Source organism: Dama dama, chromosome 20 (genome assembly GCF_033118175.1).
Source record: "Dama dama isolate Ldn47 chromosome 20, ASM3311817v1, whole genome shotgun sequence".
NCBI classification, from domain to species: domain Eukaryota; kingdom Metazoa; phylum Chordata; class Mammalia; order Artiodactyla; family Cervidae; genus Dama; species Dama dama.
In genome coordinates, this window is record NC_083700.1 from 67154552 (window position 1) to 67175649 (window position 21098).

The 21098-nt window shown below is 34.8% G+C and overlaps 1 protein-coding gene across 1 annotated transcript; it reads left to right on the forward strand.

The window, feature by feature from the left end:
- The first annotated feature begins 3439 nt into the window (after positions 1-3439).
- ASB17 (ankyrin repeat and SOCS box containing 17) lies at positions 3440-19182 on the forward strand. The gene is made up of 3 exons (XM_061119997.1): positions 3440-3840; positions 16289-16568; positions 18976-19182. Exons 1-3 carry the CDS (start codon positions 3440-3442, stop codon positions 19180-19182), a joined length of 888 nt encoding a protein of 295 aa, XP_060975980.1.
- Positions 19183-21098: the final 1916 nt, after the last annotated feature.

A 21098-nucleotide genomic window follows, 5' to 3' on the forward strand; every position in this document is an offset into this window, starting at 1 on the left:
CTGGCCACAGCAATCAGAGCAGAAAAAGAAGTAAAAGGAATCCAGATAGGAAAAGAAGAAGTAAAACTCTCACTGTTTGCAGATGACATGATCCTCTACATAGAAAACCCTAAAGATTCTACCAGAAAATTACTAGAGCTAATCAATGAATATAGTAAAGTTGCAGGATATAAAATTAACACACAGAAATCCCTTGCATTCCTATATACTAACAATGAAAAAACATAAAGAGAAATTAAGGAAACAATGCCATTCACCATTGCAACAAAAAGAATAAAATACTTAGGAGTATATCTACCTATAGAAACAAAGGACCTATACATAGAAAACTATAAAACACTGATGAAAGAAATCAAAGAGGACACAAACAGATGGAGAAACATACCATCCTCATGGATTGGAAGAATCAATATTGTCAAAATGGCTATTCTACCCAAAGCAATCTATAGATTCAATGCAATCCCTATCAAGCTACCAACGGTATTTTTCACAGAACTAGACCAAAGAATTTCACAATTTGTATGGAAATACAAAAAACCTCGAATAGCCAAAGTAATCTTGAGAAAGAAGAATGGAACTGGAGGAATCAACCTGCCTGACTTCAGACTCTACTACAAAGCCACAGTCATCAAGAGAGTATGGTACTGGCACAAAGACAGAAATATAGATCAATGGAACAGAATAGAAAGCCCAGAGATAAATCCACGAACCTATGGACACCTTATCTTTGACAAAGGAGGCAAGGATATACAATGGAAAAAAGACAACCTCTTTAACAAGTGGTGCTGGGAAAACTGGTCAACCACTTGTAAAAGAATGAAACTAGAACACTTTCTAACACCATACACAAAAATAAACTCAAAATGGATTAAAGATCTAAATGTAAGACCAGAAACTATAAAACTCCTAGAGGAGAACATAGGCAAAACACTCTCCGACATAAATCAAAGCAAGATCCTCTATGACCCACCTCCCAGAATATTGGAAATAAAAGCAAAACTAAACAAATGGGACCTAATGAAACTTAAAAGCTTTTGCACTACAAAGGAAACTATAAGTAAGGTGAAAAGACAGCCCTCAGATTGGGAGAAAATAATAGCAAATGAAGAAACAGACAAAGGATTAATCTCAAAAATATACAAGCAACTCCTGAAGCTCAATTCCAGAAAAATAAATGACCCAATCAAAAAATGGGCCAAAGAACTAAACAGACACTTCTCCAAAGAAGACATACAAATGGCTAACAAACACATGAAAAGATGCTCAACATCACTCATTATTAGAGAAATGCAAATCAAAACCACAATGAGGTACCATTACACGCCAGCCAGGATGGCTGCTATCCAAAAGTCTACAAGCAATAAATGCTGGAGAGGGTGTGGAGAAAAGGGAACCCTCTTACACTGTTGGTGGGAATGCAAACTAGTACAGCCGCTATGGAAAACAGTGTGGAGATTTCTTAAAAAACTGGACATAGAACTGCCATATGACCCAGCAATCCCACTTCTGGGCATACACACTGAGGAAACCAGATCTGAAAGAGACACGTGCACCCCAATGTTCATCGCAACACTGTTTATAATAGCCAGGACATGGAAGCAACCTAGATGCCTATCAGCAGATGAATGGATAAGGAAGCTGTGGTACATATACACCATGGAATATTACTCAGCCATTAAAAAGAATTCATTTGAACCAGTCCTAATGAGATGGATGAAGCTGGAGCCCATTATACAGAGTGAAGTAAGCCAGAAAGATAAAGAACATTACAGCATATTGACACATGTATATGGAATTTAGAAAGGTGATAACGATAACCCTATATGCAAAACAGAAAAAGAGACACAGAAATACAGAACAGACTTTTGAACTTTGAGGGAGAATGTGAGGGTGGGATGTTTCAAAAGAACAGCATGTATACTATCTATGGTGAAACAGATCACCAGCCCAGGAGGGATGCACGAGACAAGTGCTCCGGCCTGGTGCACTGGGAAGACCCAGAGGAATCGGGTGGAGAGGGAGGTGGGAGGGGGGATCGGGATTGGGAATACATGTAAATCCATGGCTGATTCATATCAATGTATGACAAAACCCACTGGAAAAAAATAATAATAATAATAAAAAAAAATTTAAAAAAAAATGAAAAAAAAAAAATAAATAAAACAAAGTATAGAATAATACATCTATTTATATACATAAGCATAAAAACATTTAAACAGCTCCATATAAAACTGCTAATATGTCTATCTTGAGGGACTTTCACTGGCTCTATAATGTTTTAATTTTTATTTAATACAATCTTTATGTGTAGTATTACTAAGAAATCAAAATAGTTCAGTTAAAAATGTATTTTTTGAAGTAGGAAAAAGAAGAAAAAGAAAGTAGAGGAAAACAACAAAACTCTTGGTTTTTAGAAAGATGATAACAGTTATTAGGTTTTTATGCTAAAGAGAGTTTGGATTTTACAAAATACAATATTAGTGGAAGTATATTATAATAGTAAGCCTAAAGTTATAATTTCCTTCACTAAAGAGACATCATTCGTGTTATGTAAAGAAAAATATGCAAAAGAAAAAGAAAACACTTAAATACCCTTAAAATTGTTAATAAATACACCCAAAGTTGTTAAATTCAACAGAAAAGTGGCTGAAGCATTAACTACTAAATAATGACAAAACAATCTTAACATATTTCTGCTTTACTGAGACAAGGATGCCAAAATACACCTGAAGTACTTTTAATGCTCCCCACTGTATATATTCTACGTAATATATAGAGGAATGATCTCTATAAACTTATAATTCTAAAACAAAGTATCCAAATTTTGTTTAATATTGTATGACATCTTTTCTCTCTGAGAATACAGAACCTATTGGCAGATCTCTTAACCTATTTTAGCCTTAGTTTCCTCAATTATAAGATAGGGAAATATATTCCATGAAGATTGTGATAATATGCAGTCCTCACGCAGAACATGAGAACAATAGTACTGAACGTTTTCATTCTATCACTGTCTGTTATATTATAGCCTAAAAAGAATAATCAATATGATCATTAATACTATTTTGTCTCATGTGTAGACTGTGTTTTAGCACTTGATAAACCTACTATTAGCTTGAAGTGAATTCTTAGAAAGTTAAAAATATCATATCTTATCTCTCCCTCATGCCATTTCTGTCCAACATGTTTTTCTCAAAAGTCATCAGTTACATTTAATATACCAAATGTCTGACCTGTACTGATGACAGATCTCCATCTATTGTGATGTCATCCAGTACTTGATGGTAATATTTCACATGATTTTTTTTTTTTCTGGCTACAGTTTAAAGGGCACTTCCTGTTTGTGAAGTAAAGCCTACCATATTATGAAAATATGTAACTGAAGGGTTACAGTATGACTTCCTGTGATTTTATTTCTATATCATTGCCTTAAATAGCAATGAGTAAATCTTCTAAATTATGTTGTAAGACTTCTTGCCCACGAAGCAATATATTCTGTAGTCTTGTTGACAGAACTCTTAAAAGACCATCCTTGCAATTTTTGCGTCAGTGGGGATATCACTGCTATGAGCCCAGGATTTATAGAACACTGGCAAGAATTCTGAAGTACGTCGACTTGGAAGGATTTGACATACTACTCTCAGATTATATTGCATTTGTGGAAAAATCAGGATACCGTTTCGAACTAAATGTTAACTTTGAATTTAATGAAATATGTGTGAATACAATTCTGTACTGGGTTTTCGCCAGAAAAGGTAATCCTGACTTTGTGGAGCTGCTTCTCAAGAAGACAAAAGACTATGTTCAAGACAGAAGTTGTGACCTGGCACTGATATGGAGGTAATAATCTCCTATGTTTTCAACATAAAAGGAGAAAATTTCTCTTTAAGGGATTATAATACTCCTTTTTCTCTAAAATGTATATGCATAGTGACTATATAAGGAATCCTGACTTGATTATCCATTCATTTGTTCATTTCTTCATTATTTATTCAATAGAATTTTGCCTATATGTACATTATTGTGTGTCAATAAATTACTAGTGGTTTGCTCTATAGAGCTTACATGTTAGTGCTCAAGATAATGCAATGTTAGACAACCTAGATTTCTGTAACTAGTCAAAGACATTGCTTTTGTAATGCTGTGCTGTCTTCTTTTTGAGAATACTGAGAATGTTTACCTATAATATCATGTATATAAACTGACTTCCAAAGTATAATTCAGAGTATAAATGCATATTCACTTAGTAATACTTATTAAACATAATAATTCTCTTTTTATGTTAATATCATTGGCAAATTTGACATCAAATCCCCGGTGTTGACTACAATGAAAGTCAAATACCTGATTCAATCTGCTATGGAATCACATTTTCACATAATCTAAACATGGCAATCTAGCTAATGAATACTACTGAGGATCTTATCGGAATAAAATATCTAACATGACCTCTTTATAGTCTGTAATATAGATTTTAAAGTTACTTAGTTTGCACTAACTCCAATTTACTTTTTGGTTTTAAATATTCATTTGAATATCTAATGAACAGAATAGATGTGCATATGTTCAATCATTCAACAAAATATGTATCACCTTACTATATATGAGGCACTGTACTTAGCACAATGATAGAACTATGCATGTAATGAAAAATAAGACAGATAAAATCAGTTTAAGACTAAACCAATTTCAATTCTGCCTATAGCAGTTGTTTTCTTGATTGTGTATTATGTGAACCTATGTGGTGTTACAGAACTACTAGATTACTTTCCTTAATAATAACCAATAATAACCCAAGTACAAAAACTGAGAGCTGAATTCTGCAATATCAATAAATAAAACTCCAAAATAGCACTTTTCATTTGTTTTAAGGGCCATTATACATGTAACTATAGCAGAGATCAGCAGCTTCGAACAATGAGCATCACTAACTGGACTAAGTCATGCCTTTGTGGATCCCTCACAGGCCCATAGGAGAGAAAAACGAAAGAAACAGAGGAAGAGAGGATTAAGTTTTTTACAAAGGTTAACAGGGGAGTGGAGGGGCAAGAAGGGAAAACTGAAAAGAAAGAACAGCAAATGAAAAAGAAACAACAGTGGGACATAAGAGTGTGCCATTAACAACTGTTTTCATAAATTGTTTTAAGATTGATATATTTTGACTTAGATGCATCCTCAAGGTAAAACACATTACAGACCAATTCTATGTACCACAGATATTTGGATCTTTCAGAGTCACAGAACTTTAAATTCAAATGGAACCTAAGAATTCATTAACAAACCTCCCCCAGCCTCTCTTCCTGGACAACAACTCCCATAATGTATCTCTGGTTGTTGCTCTTCTGGTCTCTGCTTGAACAATGCTAGTAGCAGTGAGTTAACTATTTCCTGAGACAAACCATTCCTTTACCAGGGACCCTCTCTGTCCTAGCTATGCACTGTCCTCTCAAAGATTTTACCCAGTCCCACGACTTTAAGTTTGACCATATGTCAATGACTCCTAAATCTTTATTTCCAGCCCTGACCTCTCCTCTGAGCCCCAGACTCCTCTTATATTATTAGGCTATCGGCTCAACATCGGAAATTTAACAGAAACAAAACAGAGTATAGATCTAAGTTACCCTCTGCCTGCCAACTTGCTCCTTCTCTTGAATTCTCCACTAGATTGACAGCCTCTGTTGCTCAGGTCAGGAATCTAGGACTTATTCTTGTTTCTCCTCTTTCTTTCACAACACATCAGCAAATCTTTTTATCTCTAAAACATATCCCAACATGTTATACTTTTCATCTCCTCCGTTCCTAACCTACGTGAAGCCACCATTACTTCTTACCTAGATAACTCCAAAAGACTCCTACTAGAAATCTTCCAGCTTCCATTCTTCCTTCTTATAATCCATTTTTGAAGCAGCAGCCTGAGTGACCTTTTAAAAATGTAAGATAGGCCATACCACCCATGTTTAAAATCATCCAAAGTTTTCCCACCACCAGTAGAAAAAAATTCAAAATCAACATCCATTTTTAAAAATTCCCATACAATCTATCCCCAAATCCAACCTTCCAAAACTATTCTTATGTCACTCTTCTTTGAACACTATATTACAACCATGTGTTGGTTGTCCACTATATACTCTTGCTAAAAGTAAGCTCCAAGAGGAACTTCCCAGGTGGTCCAGTGGTTAAAACTCTGTGCTTCAAATGCAGGGGGTGCAAGTGTGATCCCTGGTTGAGGGATTAAGCTCCCACATGCCATGTGGTGTGGCTAAAAAAAAAAAAAAATGCTCCATGAAAGGAGGAAATTTGACTACTTCTTCAACAGTGAATACTCAGTGCCTAGAACTATCCAGATACATAGCAAGTGGTTAATCAAGATTGCATTACATGAAAAGTGAATTTTTATACAGTATTATTAGATTCTTCTTTCTCATAATGCACTGAATTCTGTCTCCATTTCTCTAACTCTGCCCCCAGAAATATAAAGGACAAAGTCTACTCATTCTGTCTCTTATATGAAAAGCCCTCAAATATTTGAACATAGTTATTATGTCCCCATAAAGAATATCTTAAATTTCCTACTATCTGTTGTTCTTTATTTCTATAACAGCATCATTCTTTGGTCACCTCCCCTTGTATACACTCCAGTTTAATAATTTCCCTAATACAATCGTAAAGTGTATAAATAGGACCCTGGGGGAAAAAAAGACAGAATTAGTGAGGGAAAGGAACTTAAAGTTTGTTCATTTTATTTTTGCTTATTTATTATAGCAAAAATAAATGCTACTCCATGACAGACTGTAAGTGGTTAAAGAGAGATAATATCATTCAGTTAAAATAATAGCAAGTATTTAGCATTTTCTAAGTACTAGGCATTGTGTTATTTGTTGGGGATACAAAAACAAAATAGATATATTTCCTGATTTTGGAGAGCTCACAGACTAGTAAGCAGACCATGAAAATAATAATTACAGTATAAATTCAGAAACAGAAATATGTACAGGTAGAGAGAACATAGGACATTGTTAACACTATTGGGAAGGAGCAGATATCTAGAATGCTCTTTAGAAGTGATGTCTTAAATTGATTTTTAAAAGATAAAAAGGAGTCTTCCCTGTCTTTCCCTTGAAGAAATGTAATCTAGGCAGAGAGAGGCTGACTAAAGCCAAGAGAGACACAAACACATTTTATCCATTGACTACAGGCAACTCAGCAACTGCTAGAGAATGAGATGGAAATCAAGTAATAGTGAGCAATAAGGCCTAAAAGTGAAACCATGAAAGATTTTGTAGGCCACACTAAGAAATCTACAATTTACACCATGGGTGATGCCCAGTCAGTGAAGATAGGGATTGTAGTATGAAAAGATTAATCCACCCCCATCTGAAGACTGGACTGTGGGAAGGAAGGCTGCAGCTGGAGCTGACAGACCAATAAGCAGAGTGCTCAATCACTCCGTACAACAGCAGTTCCAGAATTTCTATGTAGAAAAGGTTGAGGGACACATCTGATTGAAAAGAGGGAAGTGGTTAGAGGACTTGCTTGAAGCTGAATTTGCACAGCATGCCCAGTATGCTAACTAAGATTATATGTGTATTTATAATAATTTGGGAGGAAGAACTAATTCTGCTCTATTACCACCACCCCACACACACACAGCCCCTCACCACCCTTTGTTATCACAACTGTCCAGGTAAATTATAATAAGGACTTAACTAAAACAATAGCAATGGGAAAAGAAGAGATATTACTAAACAGAATAGCCAGAATTACAGTAGGCGATCAGAAGTAGAGAATGAAAGAGGAAGAAGAGTTAATCTTCAGATTTATAAATTTTGAGACTGGTTGATGATTGTATTAGTTTCCTTTTGCTGCTGTAACAAACTGCCACAAACTTAGCAGCTCAAAACAAGATAAATTTATTATTTTATATTTCTGATGATCAAAAGTCCAAAATGAGGCTACAATTGCTCATATCAAGATGTCACAAGGCAGATTCCTTCTGGAGGCTCTAGCTAGAGGCATTAGCTGCTTTTGACAACTTCTAAGGCCTGCTTACATTCCTTGGTTCATTTGTATGGAACCATGAAGACCATCAACAGCCAAAGCAACCTTGATAAAGAAGAAAAGAGCTAGAGGTATCTTGTGCCCTGATTTCAAACTATACTACAAAGCTATAGTAATCAAAACTGTATAGTACTGGCATTAAAAAAAAAAAAGATACATACATCAATGGAACAGAATAGAGTGTCCAAAAATAAACCCATGCTTTTATGGTCAATCAGTCTATAACAAAGGAAGCAAGAATACACAATGGGGAAAAGACAGCCTCTTCAATGAATGGTGTTGGGAAATAGGATAGCTACACAAACTGACCACATTGTTACACTATATACATAAATAAACTCAAAATTTATTTAAAACTGAAATATGAGACCAGAAATCATAAAAATTCTAAAAGAAAACATAAGCGGTACATAATTTTACATCAGTCTTAGCAATATATTCTTAAATACATATCGTCAGGCAAAGGCAACAAAAGCAAAAATAAACAGATGGAACTACATCATACTAAAAAAGCTTTTGGATAGCAAAGGAAAGCATCAACAAAATGAAAAGGCAACCTATTGAGTAAGGGGAGATATGCACAATATAGCCAATCAGAGGTTAATATCAAAAACACATAAAGAACTCAATATTATAAAAATAAAATTTTGAAAAAGCTCTGGAGACCCAATAGGTGTTTTTCGAAGAAAGACATACATATGGCTTATAGACATGAAAAGAGGCTCAAATCACTAATATCAGCATGTGTGCATGTGCACACACATATTCAATCAGTTCACTTCAGTCACTGAGTCATATCCAACTCTTTGTGAACCAATGAACCACAGCACGCCAGGTCTCCCGGAATTTACCCAAACTCATGTCCATTGAGTTGGTGATGCCATCCAACCATCTCATCCTCTGTCGTCTCCTTCTCCTCCCACCCCTAATTTTTCCCAGCATCAGGGTCTTTTCAAATGAGTCAGTTCTTCGCATCAGGTGGCCAAAATATTGGAGTTTCAGCTTCAACATCAGTCCTTCCAATGAACACCCAGGACTGACTTCCTTTAGGATGGACTGGTTGGATCTCCTTGCAGTCCAAGGGATTTTCAAAAGTCTTCTCCAACACCACAGTTCAAAAGCATCAATTCTTCAGCACTCAGCTTTCTTTATAGTCCAACTCTCACATCCATGCATGACTACTGGAAAAACCATAGGCTTGACTAGATGGACCTTTGCTGACAAAGTAATGTCTCTACTTTTTAATATGCTGTCTATGTTGGCCATAACTTTCCTTCCAAGGACTAAGCATCTTTAAATTTCATGGCTACAATCACCATCTGCAGTAATTTTGGAGCCCAAGAAAACAAAATCTGTCACTGTTTCCACTGTTTCCCCATCTATTTGCCATGAAGTGATGGGACCAGATGCCATGATCTTAGTTTCCTGAATGTTGAGCTTTAAGCCAACTTTTTCACTCCTCTTTCACTTTCATCAAGATGCTCCTTAGTTCTTCTTCACTTTCTGCCATAAGGGTGGTGTCATCTGCATATCTGAGGTTATTGATATTTCTCCCGGCAATCTTGATTCCAGCTTCTGCTTCATCCAGTCCAGCGTTTCTCATGATGTACTCTGCATATAAGTTAAATAAGCAAGGTGACAATATAAAGCCTTGACATACTCCTTTTCCTATTTGGAACCAGTCTGTTGTTCCATGTCCAGTTCTAACTGTTGCTTCCTGACCTGCATACAGGTTTCTCAAGAGGCAGGTCAGGGGGTCTGGTGTTCCCATCTCTTTCAGAATTTTCCACAGTTTATTGTGATCCACACAGTCAAAGGCTTTGGCATAGTCAATAAAGCAGAAATAGATGCTTTTCTGGAACTCTCTTGCTTTTTTGATGATCCAGCGAATGTTGGCAATTTGATCCCTGGTTCCTCTGCCTTTTCTAAATCCAGCTTGGACATCTGGAAGTTCACGGTTCACATACTGCTAAAGCCTGGCTTGGAGAATTTTGAGCATTACTTTACTAGCGTGTGAGATGAGTGCAATTGTATGGTAGTTTGAGCATTCTTTGGCATTGCCTATGAAAAGGCAAAAGGATAGGACACTGAAAGATAAACTCCTCAGGTCAGTAGGTGCCCAATATGCTACTGGAGATCAGTGGAGAAATACTCCAGAATGAATGAAGGGATGGAGCCAAAGCAAAAATAACACCCAGTTGCGGATGGGACTGGTGATAGAAGTCAGGTCTGATGCTGTAAAGAGCAATATTGCATAGGAACCTGAAATGTTAGGTCCATGAATCAAGGCAAATTGGAAGTGGTCAAACAGGAGATGGCAAGAGTGAATGTCAACATTCTAGGAATCAGCGAACTAAAATGGACTGGAGTGGGTGAATTTAGCTCAGATGACCATTATATCTACTACTGTGGGCAAGAATCCCTTAGAAGAAATGGAGTAGCCATTATAGTCAACAGAAGAGTCCAAAATGCAGTACTTGGATGCAATTCAAAAATGACAGAATGATCTCTGTTCATTTTCAAGGCAAACCATTCAATATCACGGTAATCCAAGTCTATGCCCCGATCAGTAACACTGAAGAAGCTGAAGTTGAATGGTTCTATGAAGACCTACAAGACATTTCATAACTAACACCCAAAAAAGATGTCCTTTTCATTATAGGGGACTGGAATGCAAAAGTAGGAAGTCAAGAAACACCTGGAGTAACAGGCAAATTTGGCCTTGGAGTACAGAATGAAGCAGGGCAAATAATAGAGTTTTGCCAAGAGACTGCACTGGTCATAGCACACATATTAGAGAAATGCAAATTAAAACCGTAATGAGATCACTCCCCACTTGTCAGAATGTTTGTTATCAAAAAGATAACAAATAAGTGTTAATGAAAAGAAAAGGGAAATTTTGTGCACTGTTGCTGAAAATGTAGACTGTGCAGTCACTGTGGAAAACAGTATGTAGGTTCCACAAAAAATTAAAAATAGAGTTACCATAGGACTCAGCAAGTCCACTTCTGGGTATTTATGTGAAGAAAATGAAAACACTAATTCAAAAAGATATATGCATGTCTATGTTCAATACAGCATTATTTATAGGAGTCAAGATATGGAAGTAACATAAATAACCATAGTAGATAATGAAGTCATGTCTGTGTATATACACATAAATACAGTGGATTATTACTCATCCATAAAAAAGAATAAAATCTTACTATTTGTGATAACATCAACAGACTTAGAGGATATTACACTAAGTGAAATAACTTAAATAGAGAAAAACGAATACTATATGATTTCACTTGCATGTGGAATCTAAAAAACAAAACAAATGAACAACAACAAGAAAAGGAAACAGACTCATGGATACAAACTATTGGTTTCAGGGCAGCAGGGTTAGGAGTTGGGAGAAATAAGTAAGGGAGATTAAGAGGTACAAACTTCAAGTTATAAAATAAGTCATGGGGATGTAATTTACAGCATCGGGGATATAGTCAATAATACTGTAATAACTTTACACAGTAACAGATGATGAATTGTAGTGATCAGTTCATAATGTATTTAAATATCAAACCACTATGTTGTATACCTGAAACCAATATAATATTGCATGTTAACCACATTTCAATTAACAATATAAATAACATTGACAAATACCCTCACTGTACCTTCTCAGCACCTCCATACTTATCCTGCCTTACTTTTTCTTTTTCCCCACAATATTTATCAGAACTTTTACATACTATAAAATTATCTTGTTTGCTATGTCCATTCTGTATTGTTTGTTTCCCCTCACTACTGTATTAGCAAGGAAGGAGGTATCTTTGTTTTGTTCACTCATATATCCCACGTACCCAAAAGAGTGTCTGGCATACAGTATGCATTCAATAAGTATTTGTTGAATAAATTAATAGACAGTAATTTATGTTACTGTCACAGATGAAATTGCCTGAGAACAGTTAGTCAGATGAGAAATTAATCAAAAGGCCACATTTACTTTACTTAGATGTTAAGGGCAGAGAAAGAGGGATCAGTGGAAGAGGGTTGAGAATGAATAGTCGAAGAGGGTTGAGAATGAATATTCAAAGAGGTAGCTGCATCTTAAACAGAATGGTCCCACTGAGCCATGGGAAAATATCTCAAGAAAGTCAACTGTGTCAAATATCAGGGATAAAATTATTGTGAAGAAACATATATTGAATTGACAGTCAGACTAAAAGAGAAATACTAGGAAACATTTTAGAAATAATTATTATAGCTGCAAAATGGAATCATTCTCTGCATATCTCTATGGAAATATTATATCCCATTTCGTAACTGTGTATATGACAGGTTTTCAGATACAGAGGGTTCAGTTCATTAAGCTCACATTTAAAAACTGATTCTTGACTTGCTTGCCTCCCTCCATCCATATAAGTACTATTATAATTAACTGTTAGTACAGATTAAGCAAATTTTGGTTTACAATAACATGCTCTTTAAACGTGAGTATTAATCATATGCCATCTGGGTAGAGACTAGACTTTCAAATCTCATTTTAAACCTATTTGAGTTTTAGTTATGTTTCAACATTTTTATTCCAAAGTATCTTCTACAGGTAATCTTAATCTTAACATCTTAAAATCAGCTAATATCTCTAAATCTTAAAAAGGGCCACTTATGGTATTTTTTGCCCCCTAAGTACCCTGAATCCCCATGCTTATAAGACTCTTAAGTCAAATATCTTAAGAGTTAGCAAGATGAATAAGTGAGATTGTTCTTGAAAATTCTAAGTGATTGCACTTCACCAAAAATCTTATTAGGTCCAAAGCTATAGAACAAAATAATAATATTTTAATAATATTAAAGTTAAAAAAAATAATAATAATTTAAAATAATAATAATAATAATAATAATAAAAATTAAAAAAAAATAAAAAATAAAAGTTACCATCCCAAAGGAAAAAAAAAAAATAAAGTTAAATATTTTAATTTTAATTAATTAAAATTAATAGTATTTTTCAGGATAATAGTAAAAAAGTCACTTAACATATATTTGAGTATCTACTATGGGCCAAGCATTGTTCTAGGCATTTAGGGATATAATAGCATACTTAACAGACAAAAAGCATTGCCCCATACAACTTAAAACTTTATAGTTTATCTTGCCCACCCATTTATTTTGAAGATAAGAAAATGAAAGATTAGAGACATTAAGCAAGTTGTCCAAAATGATAAGGGCTTAAAGGAGTTATGTACAAAGAGCTCTAAGAAGTAAGACAAAATCAGGCAATCAAAGAAGGCTTTGCAAAAGAGTTTGTTTGACAGAGTCTTATACAATCAGCAAGATTTGTCCCAGAATTGAAAGTGGAAGGGAAGAACACACAAATCCAAGAAACACAGAAAAGCTGGAGGCAGCTGTGATTTGGGAATGTGAATACCAATAATCAGGAGAAAGAATACAGAGGTAGTTTAGGAATTGAATTTGAATATGTATTAGAAGTATTTGTGAAAAAGATGAGATGTTCAGGACAATTCTGATCTGGAGATGACTCTAGGAGAGAGTTTGTATATACTATACATAGAATTAAAAGGATATATATATATATAGTATCACTGGCAGAGTATTAAAATCTTACTTCTTAATTTCTAAAATGCTATCCTGCACTGCACTTTTTTTTTTTTAATCATAAAACTTGGCATTTCAGAGCTCAGTGAAGCTTTGAAGGTAGACTTTTGGTCTAGTAATTTTGATGCTGTACTTTTTGGAGTTCCTGACAAGAACCACAGGGGAGGTCTCTAGGACCGCAAATACACATCAACAAGAGAATTTATCTAATACAGAACATACATTTTAGATAGCAAGTTCTTGCATAACAATACTCCAGTGTTGGTTTATGTCTGTAAATGAAACATTCTTTCCAATCTTTTTATTGCCAAACATCCACTAATCATTCAAGTCTTAGCTCCAGGATAACCTACAGGCAATGAGTATTCTAGGTCGAGTTGGGTGCTTCTCTTCAATGCTTTTACAGTATCTTAAGCATGTTTCTATCATAGCAATTATCATCTTGCATTGAAGTTTTTAAAATTAGTTGCCTATTTCCCTTACTAGACCATAATAAGCATCTTTCATCTCTGCATATCTAGAACTTAGTACACTCTGGACAAGCATTAAATAACTTAGCTAATGAATGCCTGAGCAAATGAACACATAAATAAATGCATGAGGAAAGAGAGACTCAAGGAGGCTGACTTACCCGATGTCACACATCTTGTTAGGAGAACTGAAACCTAGAAACTAGAACTTTTTTTTTTTCCCATTATTTTTATTAGTTGGAAGCTAATTACTTTACAATATTGTAGTGGTTTTTGTCAAACATTGACATGAATCAGCCATGGAGTTACAGGTATTCTCCATCCCGATCCCCCCTCCCACCTCCCTCTCTACCCAATCCCTCTGGGTCTTCCCAGTGCACCAGGCCCGAGCACTTGTCTCATGCATCCAACCTGGGCTGGTGATCTGTTTCACCCTAGATAATATACATGTTTCGATGCTGTTCTCTCGAAACATCCCACCCTCGCCTTCTTCCCCAGAGTCCAAAAGTCTGTTCTGTACATCTGTGTCTCTTTTTCTGTTTTGCATATAGGGTTATCATTACCATCTTTCTAAATTCCATATATATATATGTGTGTGTGTATTAGTATACTGTATTGGTCTTTATCTTTCCGGCTTACTTCACTCTGTATAATGGGCTCCAGTTTCATCCATCTCATTAGAACTGATTCAAATGAATTCTTTTTAATGGCTGAGTAATATTCCATGGTGTATATGTACCACAGCTTCCTTATCCATTCATCTGCTGATGGGCATCTAGGCTGCTTCCATGTCCTGGCTATTATAAACAATGCTGCAATGAACATTGGGGTGCATGTGTCTCTTTCAGATCTGTTTTCCTCGGTGTGTATGCCCGGGAGTGGGATTGCTGGGTCATATGGCAGTTCTATATCCAGGAACCCTCTTACACTGTTGGTGGGAATGCAAACTAGTACAGCCGCTATGGAGAACAGTGTGGAGATTTCTTTCTTAAGAAACTAGAACTTTTAAATCTCTACTGTTTTTGGCATTATATCATGTCACCTCCCATTTTATTTATTTGAAATCCTAAAGTTCTTTTTGAATAATACTCTCCTTGATAGGCATAATTGTCTAAAACTAATATTTATAGTTTGTATGTGGTTTTGTGGACTATATCAATATTTTATTAGGCCAATCAAGAGAATTCCAGAGACAGGACTATGAGTAAAATTTCCCTTTCTTTAGTCCTAAAATCCATGTTTACTTGGACAAATCAAGCCTTGATAATTAATTAAAACAATCCCCTGTGGTTGATTCTACCATGTTCTATCTATGTATCTTGACCAATTTAATAGCAAACATAAATGTCTGTGAAATGAAACGACTGCAAGAACTACATACAATTTAAAAAAAATAAAATTTTCATTTCAGTCATAATGGAGCATAAATTTTCAAGTCCAGCCACCATATAGTACTCCAGGAAAAGCAAGATTTCAGAGAATTCTCAAAACTCTACTGAAGAAGGAAAATTAAATTCTTTCCTTGAGAAACCTGATATGGCCCTCATCATAATTTATATTTCTTCAACCTGAAAATATCAATTCTAATTTTATTAAAGTGAAAAAATAGAATTAAGGTAGTTACACTTTTTCCTTTTCAGTCTAATTTTCCAACTCAACTCAGTCCCAAGCCTGATACATGATCAAGAACAACAAAAACAAAAAGATATCACAAGGGTCACATAATTCTGTTCTATTAAAAAGTGAAATACAAAAGTCTGTCCTTCTATTCCACTTTAGATTTTCTAGAGCTATATCAGTTTCATAATGCTACTTCTAATCACTATGGATTTCTCAAATGAGAAACAGAATTAAAAAAAAAAAGAATTGCTATCACTAAAGTTAAATATTTTCCACACAATATAAATCTGTTTGTTTGTTTCTACAAGTGTAAAGGGGGTTTAAGTATGTAGTAGGAGCTTTCTTATTTTTTAACCTTCAAGTTGGCCTAGATTCAGAGTGGAAAACTCTTTCTAAGGCATGTTATATATAAAGGTAAAGTTACATTAAAGTTATTTAAGATATTTATTATTTAAGATAATACTATGATTTTAAGACAAAGAGTTTACCGCATTTCTTAATCCTACATTCACGGAGGTCTTGTTTGTTTGCCTGGTCCACAGAACTTTCACTCCAGTGTACCGTCCAAACCCGTTAAGTGGCATCACGCCTCTACTTTATGTCGCTCAGACGAGACAATCCAATATCTTAAAAATACTCCTGCAATATGGGATCTTAGAAAGAGAAAAAAACCCTATAGACATTGTGTTAACAATATTGCTCTACCGTTCAAGAGAGAGAATAAAAGTTGGTCATGAACTGGTAGACATCCAGGAAGAAGCCAAAACATGTTTAGTGCTCTGTTCCAGAGTGCTTTCTGTCATTTCAATCAGGGAAATAGAGGTAAGCAAAATATTGTACTTTGTATTTTGACTCAATTATTGATCAAGTGTAAGACAGAACTGTAAGGCAAGAATAAAGTTAATTTTAAATCTATGGATCCAGTAAAAATTAATCACTGAGTATATGCTTATAAATTAAAAACAAGTGGAATTCCAATTATCTTGAACATTAACTCTTTTAGTTCATAATTTTATATTTTCTAAATATGAAATAATTTTTAAAAGTTAAATTTATAGTTTATTTTAGCATTTATTAAGTTGATGTATGTTATTATTACATCCTAATTACATGATAACCTATTTATTAAGATTTCTATATCTATTAAAATCACAACAAATTAAATTTTTAACAGACTTATTTTCCTATAGAACATTTTAAAATGAAAGTTGCATTTCTCCCCACATAAAATCATATACCAAGAAACATATTTTGCTTTTCAAAATTCCTGAACAATTTTAAGCATGAAAATATAAAGACTTTAAATATTTGTTCAGTTGAAAATATCTATCCCTCAGAAATATGAAGAGTTTCTCCTTGATAATGTTTAGGTAAAAACACAACAAACAAACCATTCAACGGGCATGTTCACCCTGTCAAAATGAACTGCAAGTTTTAGCATCAAACTGTATCAAGTTTATTAATTTCAAAAAATAACTCTGCTTGAGATAAAGAAGGTAGCCCTATAAATTTAAACTAGTCACATTACTAAAGAATCTAGCAATCCCCCTTGTCTTTAAAAGTGTGACTTCAGAAATAAACTCCTAAGAAATATAATTCTGTTGAATTTTTAATTTTCTTAAGCCTCAACTATGTGTATCAATCAAACACCCCTGGGCCAATTGTAAGGAGGGCATATTAGTCAAATTGTAGCTCAGTTGGTAAAGAATCTGCCTGCAATGCAGGAGATGGGGTTAGATCCCTGGGTTGGGAAGATCCCCTGGAGAAGAAAAATACAACCCACTCCAGTATTCTTGCCTGGAGAAGTCTCATGGACAGAGGAGTCTGGCAGGCTACAGTCCATGGGGCCACAAGAGTCAGACACCACTTAGTGACTAAACCACCACTACCATTTTGGCAACCAATTTTAAACCATTTTGGCAACCAATTTTAGGAATTTGCTTGTCCTTGTCCAGTGTTAGTTTTGTACCATTATTATAGGACATATTGATTCTCAGCCATCTCTGTGAATGCTATTCCTGAAGTACACTCAAAATAGAACAGTATCAGTAGTAGGATAGAATGAGTTGATCAAAATCTTTGCCTGAATGGCAAAGTTAAAGCTGGATTCCAGTCAACTGCAGTTTAATAAGTGAAGTGGCATTGAGCAAGAAGGTGAAAGATGGCATAAAAACCAGCTTAAAGAACACTTCAAATAACCTGCTTTGCACTACCACACTTCCCAGTTTTATTGTAAATATACATATAGATATCTTTACCTCTAGACCACCGTTCTGTGAGCCCAGAGACTGTCTGTTTTGTGTAGCCTAGCAATTATCCTAAGCACCAAGCTCACTGCTGAGTAGACACAAGATATTCTTTAAAAAATTATTTACTAATGAGAGTATATATCATTTAAGTTAGTGACATACAATCTGTAGAGAAGTAATACAGCAGATGTCTTTTACTTCTGTATTAGGCTAATAACATTTGTCTTCTAGAACTAAATATTTAAAAGGTTACCTTAACTAAACCTTAAAAAGTCATCTTCCAGGGGATGGACCTCTTGTCAGATCTTGTCGTGATTCAGCAGTGTGAAGTTTTACATCACAATGATTGGAATCACCTGGCAGGTTTATGTCGTCTGCGTGTGCGCGCTTAGTTTCTTCAGTCATCTCTAACTCTTTGTGACCCCATGGACCATAGCCTCTAAAGGTTCCTCTGTCCATGGGGATTCTCCAGACAAGAACACTAGAGTCCCCTCCTCCAGGGGATCTTCCCAACCCAGGGACTGAACCTTCATCTTCTTATATCTACTGCATTGGCAAGAGCCTCCTGGGACCCCAAACCAAATATATCAGAAATTCAGGAATAGAACCTCAGCACTGATATTTTCTAAAGTCTCCTAGATAATTTCAGTTTATGGTCAAATTGACAACACTCTAGAGGAGAAGCTAATAAACCATAAGTATATGATCTGTCTAAAATTTAAAAAAAGATTCACTGTTATAAGAAATAATGTTTTGTGTCCTTAGACACAAAAGACATTAAACTTTATATGTGATTTTGTGAATAAAATGGGTATAAAAATTCCTGAGTCAGGTAAAAATGTTTTGGGGGAAAAAAGCATTATAAGGGTTAATAAACTTAAGATAAAATTTTTGAATTCAAATAAAAAATTAAAATGTTTATAATTTGGACAAATCCAGTGATTAATATTACAAAGTAAAAATATTTCTCTTTTCTTTAGATGGAGTTAAGTTTAGGAGGATGTCCAATTATTTCAAATTGGCTGGACTACATTCCTTCAACAAGATACGAAGATCCATGTGAACTATTACATCTTTGCAGAATAACCATCAGGGCTCAACTACTAACCAACAATATGCTCCCAAATGGAATATTTTCACTTCTAATTCCTGTTCGTCTACAGAACTATCTGAATTTAGAAAGCTAATGCACATCTTTTTGGCATTCTTTAATGATGCTCACTGCTGTATGGTATAGAAGTTAATAAACTATTAACTTCACACAAATTTTTACTGCACTGAACATTCCATTAGAATATATATTTTCACATAACATACTAAATGAATCACTTTTAAATCGGTATATGGCTGTACCCATTACTTATCTATATGGTGGAACAAATTATATGCATTTTTATAACATTTTAGGTTTACTCTTTTATTCCATTTTTAAAAGTTATTTTTGCCTTGGAGCATTCTTATTACTCATGGAAAATCTGGTTATATTACTATTCTGAGCTCTGAGGCTTTTACTATCAGTTTGTCCTAGGTTAGGTAAATATTATTTTATATTTTGTATTCATAATAACAAACATTTATTGAGTTACTTTGCAAATAAAATACAGTGCCTGGTAGTAGGGAATAATTAATTAAATTAATAGGTGATCCCTTCCATGAGAGAATTTATAATTCTGTAGCAGCCATGGTCACAAACAATACAAGGCAAAGAATTAGTCAACTAAAGTGCTAGGAGTAGGATGACAGGAATGTATTATGTCTGGAAATAATTAGCTTTAAATTACAACATGGAGCTTGAGTGTTTTGGTATATGATACCTCTGAATACTATATTAGCAGTAGTTTTTTTAGTGAGATATAGTTGCATATAACATTAAAGAGTTTCAAGTATAAACATAATGATCCAATAAATTTATATGCTGTGAAATAGTCACCATAATAAGTCCAGATAACATCCATCATCTCCCATCACAATTTTTCTTGTGATGAGAACTCAAAACCTACTCTCTTAGCATCTTTGAAATATGCAATACCATATTAACTATAGCTACCGCACTGCACATTACATCCTCAGGACATATTTATAACTGAAAGTTTGCACCTTTTGACCATATTCACCCATTTTATCCACCCCCAAATTATATGCATTTTAATACAAATAAAGCAACCATTTTGACCCAACATCACATTAGTTAAATCTGCATACTCTTTGGTAAGAAAGGAACTTGTTATCTTAAAAAAAAAAAAAAAAACAATGTATTCTACGACAGTTTTTAGCACTCTGCTTTTTTAATATCTGGAGTATTAGACCCTTCTTTATATAACTAGAGAGAGTTCAACTGTTGGCAGATGAGAACTGGGAGAAAATTCTCCACGGGTCTCTCATGTTATGAGCAGAGGAACTGATTGGCGCTCTGAGCACAGGGCAGGTTTGATCGGTGTCTAATGTAATAAAGGCAATGTTTTCCTCCAGGGAAATAAATGGTCAAGCAGGTGTGCTTACATTTTAAAGGACTAGAGTTTTGAAAGCTTGGGGTTCTTCAGCTATAACACCAATCTACTGTGTGCATATCTACCTGGACAACTACACATCTGACGATGGGAGTATGTGGAACCAACACAAACAAGAAGCTCATGCTTCACCACTAGGAATAAAGTCCTTTGTCCTACCCAGTCTTTTGTCTTCTGACGCCAAACATGATACTACAGGAAACTAAACTGCTAATTTGCATGTAAGTTGAAAATCTTAGATGCTTCACAGTTCTTGGCAAAGAGAACTTGTTCCCCACCTAATCACTGCATTTAGATCCATTTCAGTAGATACTGGCAGACAGTATCCATTCTCAGTGTCTATCTGCAATCTGGGAACTGTCAAAATTTTGACAATTCATAAGAAAAGGGTATTATATCAGTTTTATAGTCAGATAAAACAATTGTTTAAGTTTCTTAACAACAGAATAGAAATAGCAAAGTAACAATATAATGAGATCACTTGCTTTTACTCTCATTTTACTTTTAATCCTTTAACCGCATCACAGGGTTGAATTATAGAAATGCTTATTTATTATACTTAAACCCGTGAACTTCCAGATGTTCAAGCTGGTTTT

Bases quoted from the DNA above. Each gene is read 5' to 3' on its own strand.
- ASB17 (XM_061119997.1), top strand. From the start codon at position 3,440: ATGAGTAAATCTTCTAAATTATGTTGTAAGACTTCTTGCCCACGAAGC. The intron at 3,841-16,288 runs GTAATAATCTCC...CCTGGTCCACAG, and splicing joins GACCTGGCACTGATATGGAG to AACTTTCACTCCAGTGTACC. The intron at 16,569-18,975 runs GTAAGCAAAATA...TCTTTTCTTTAG, and splicing joins TTTCAATCAGGGAAATAGAG to ATGGAGTTAAGTTTAGGAGG.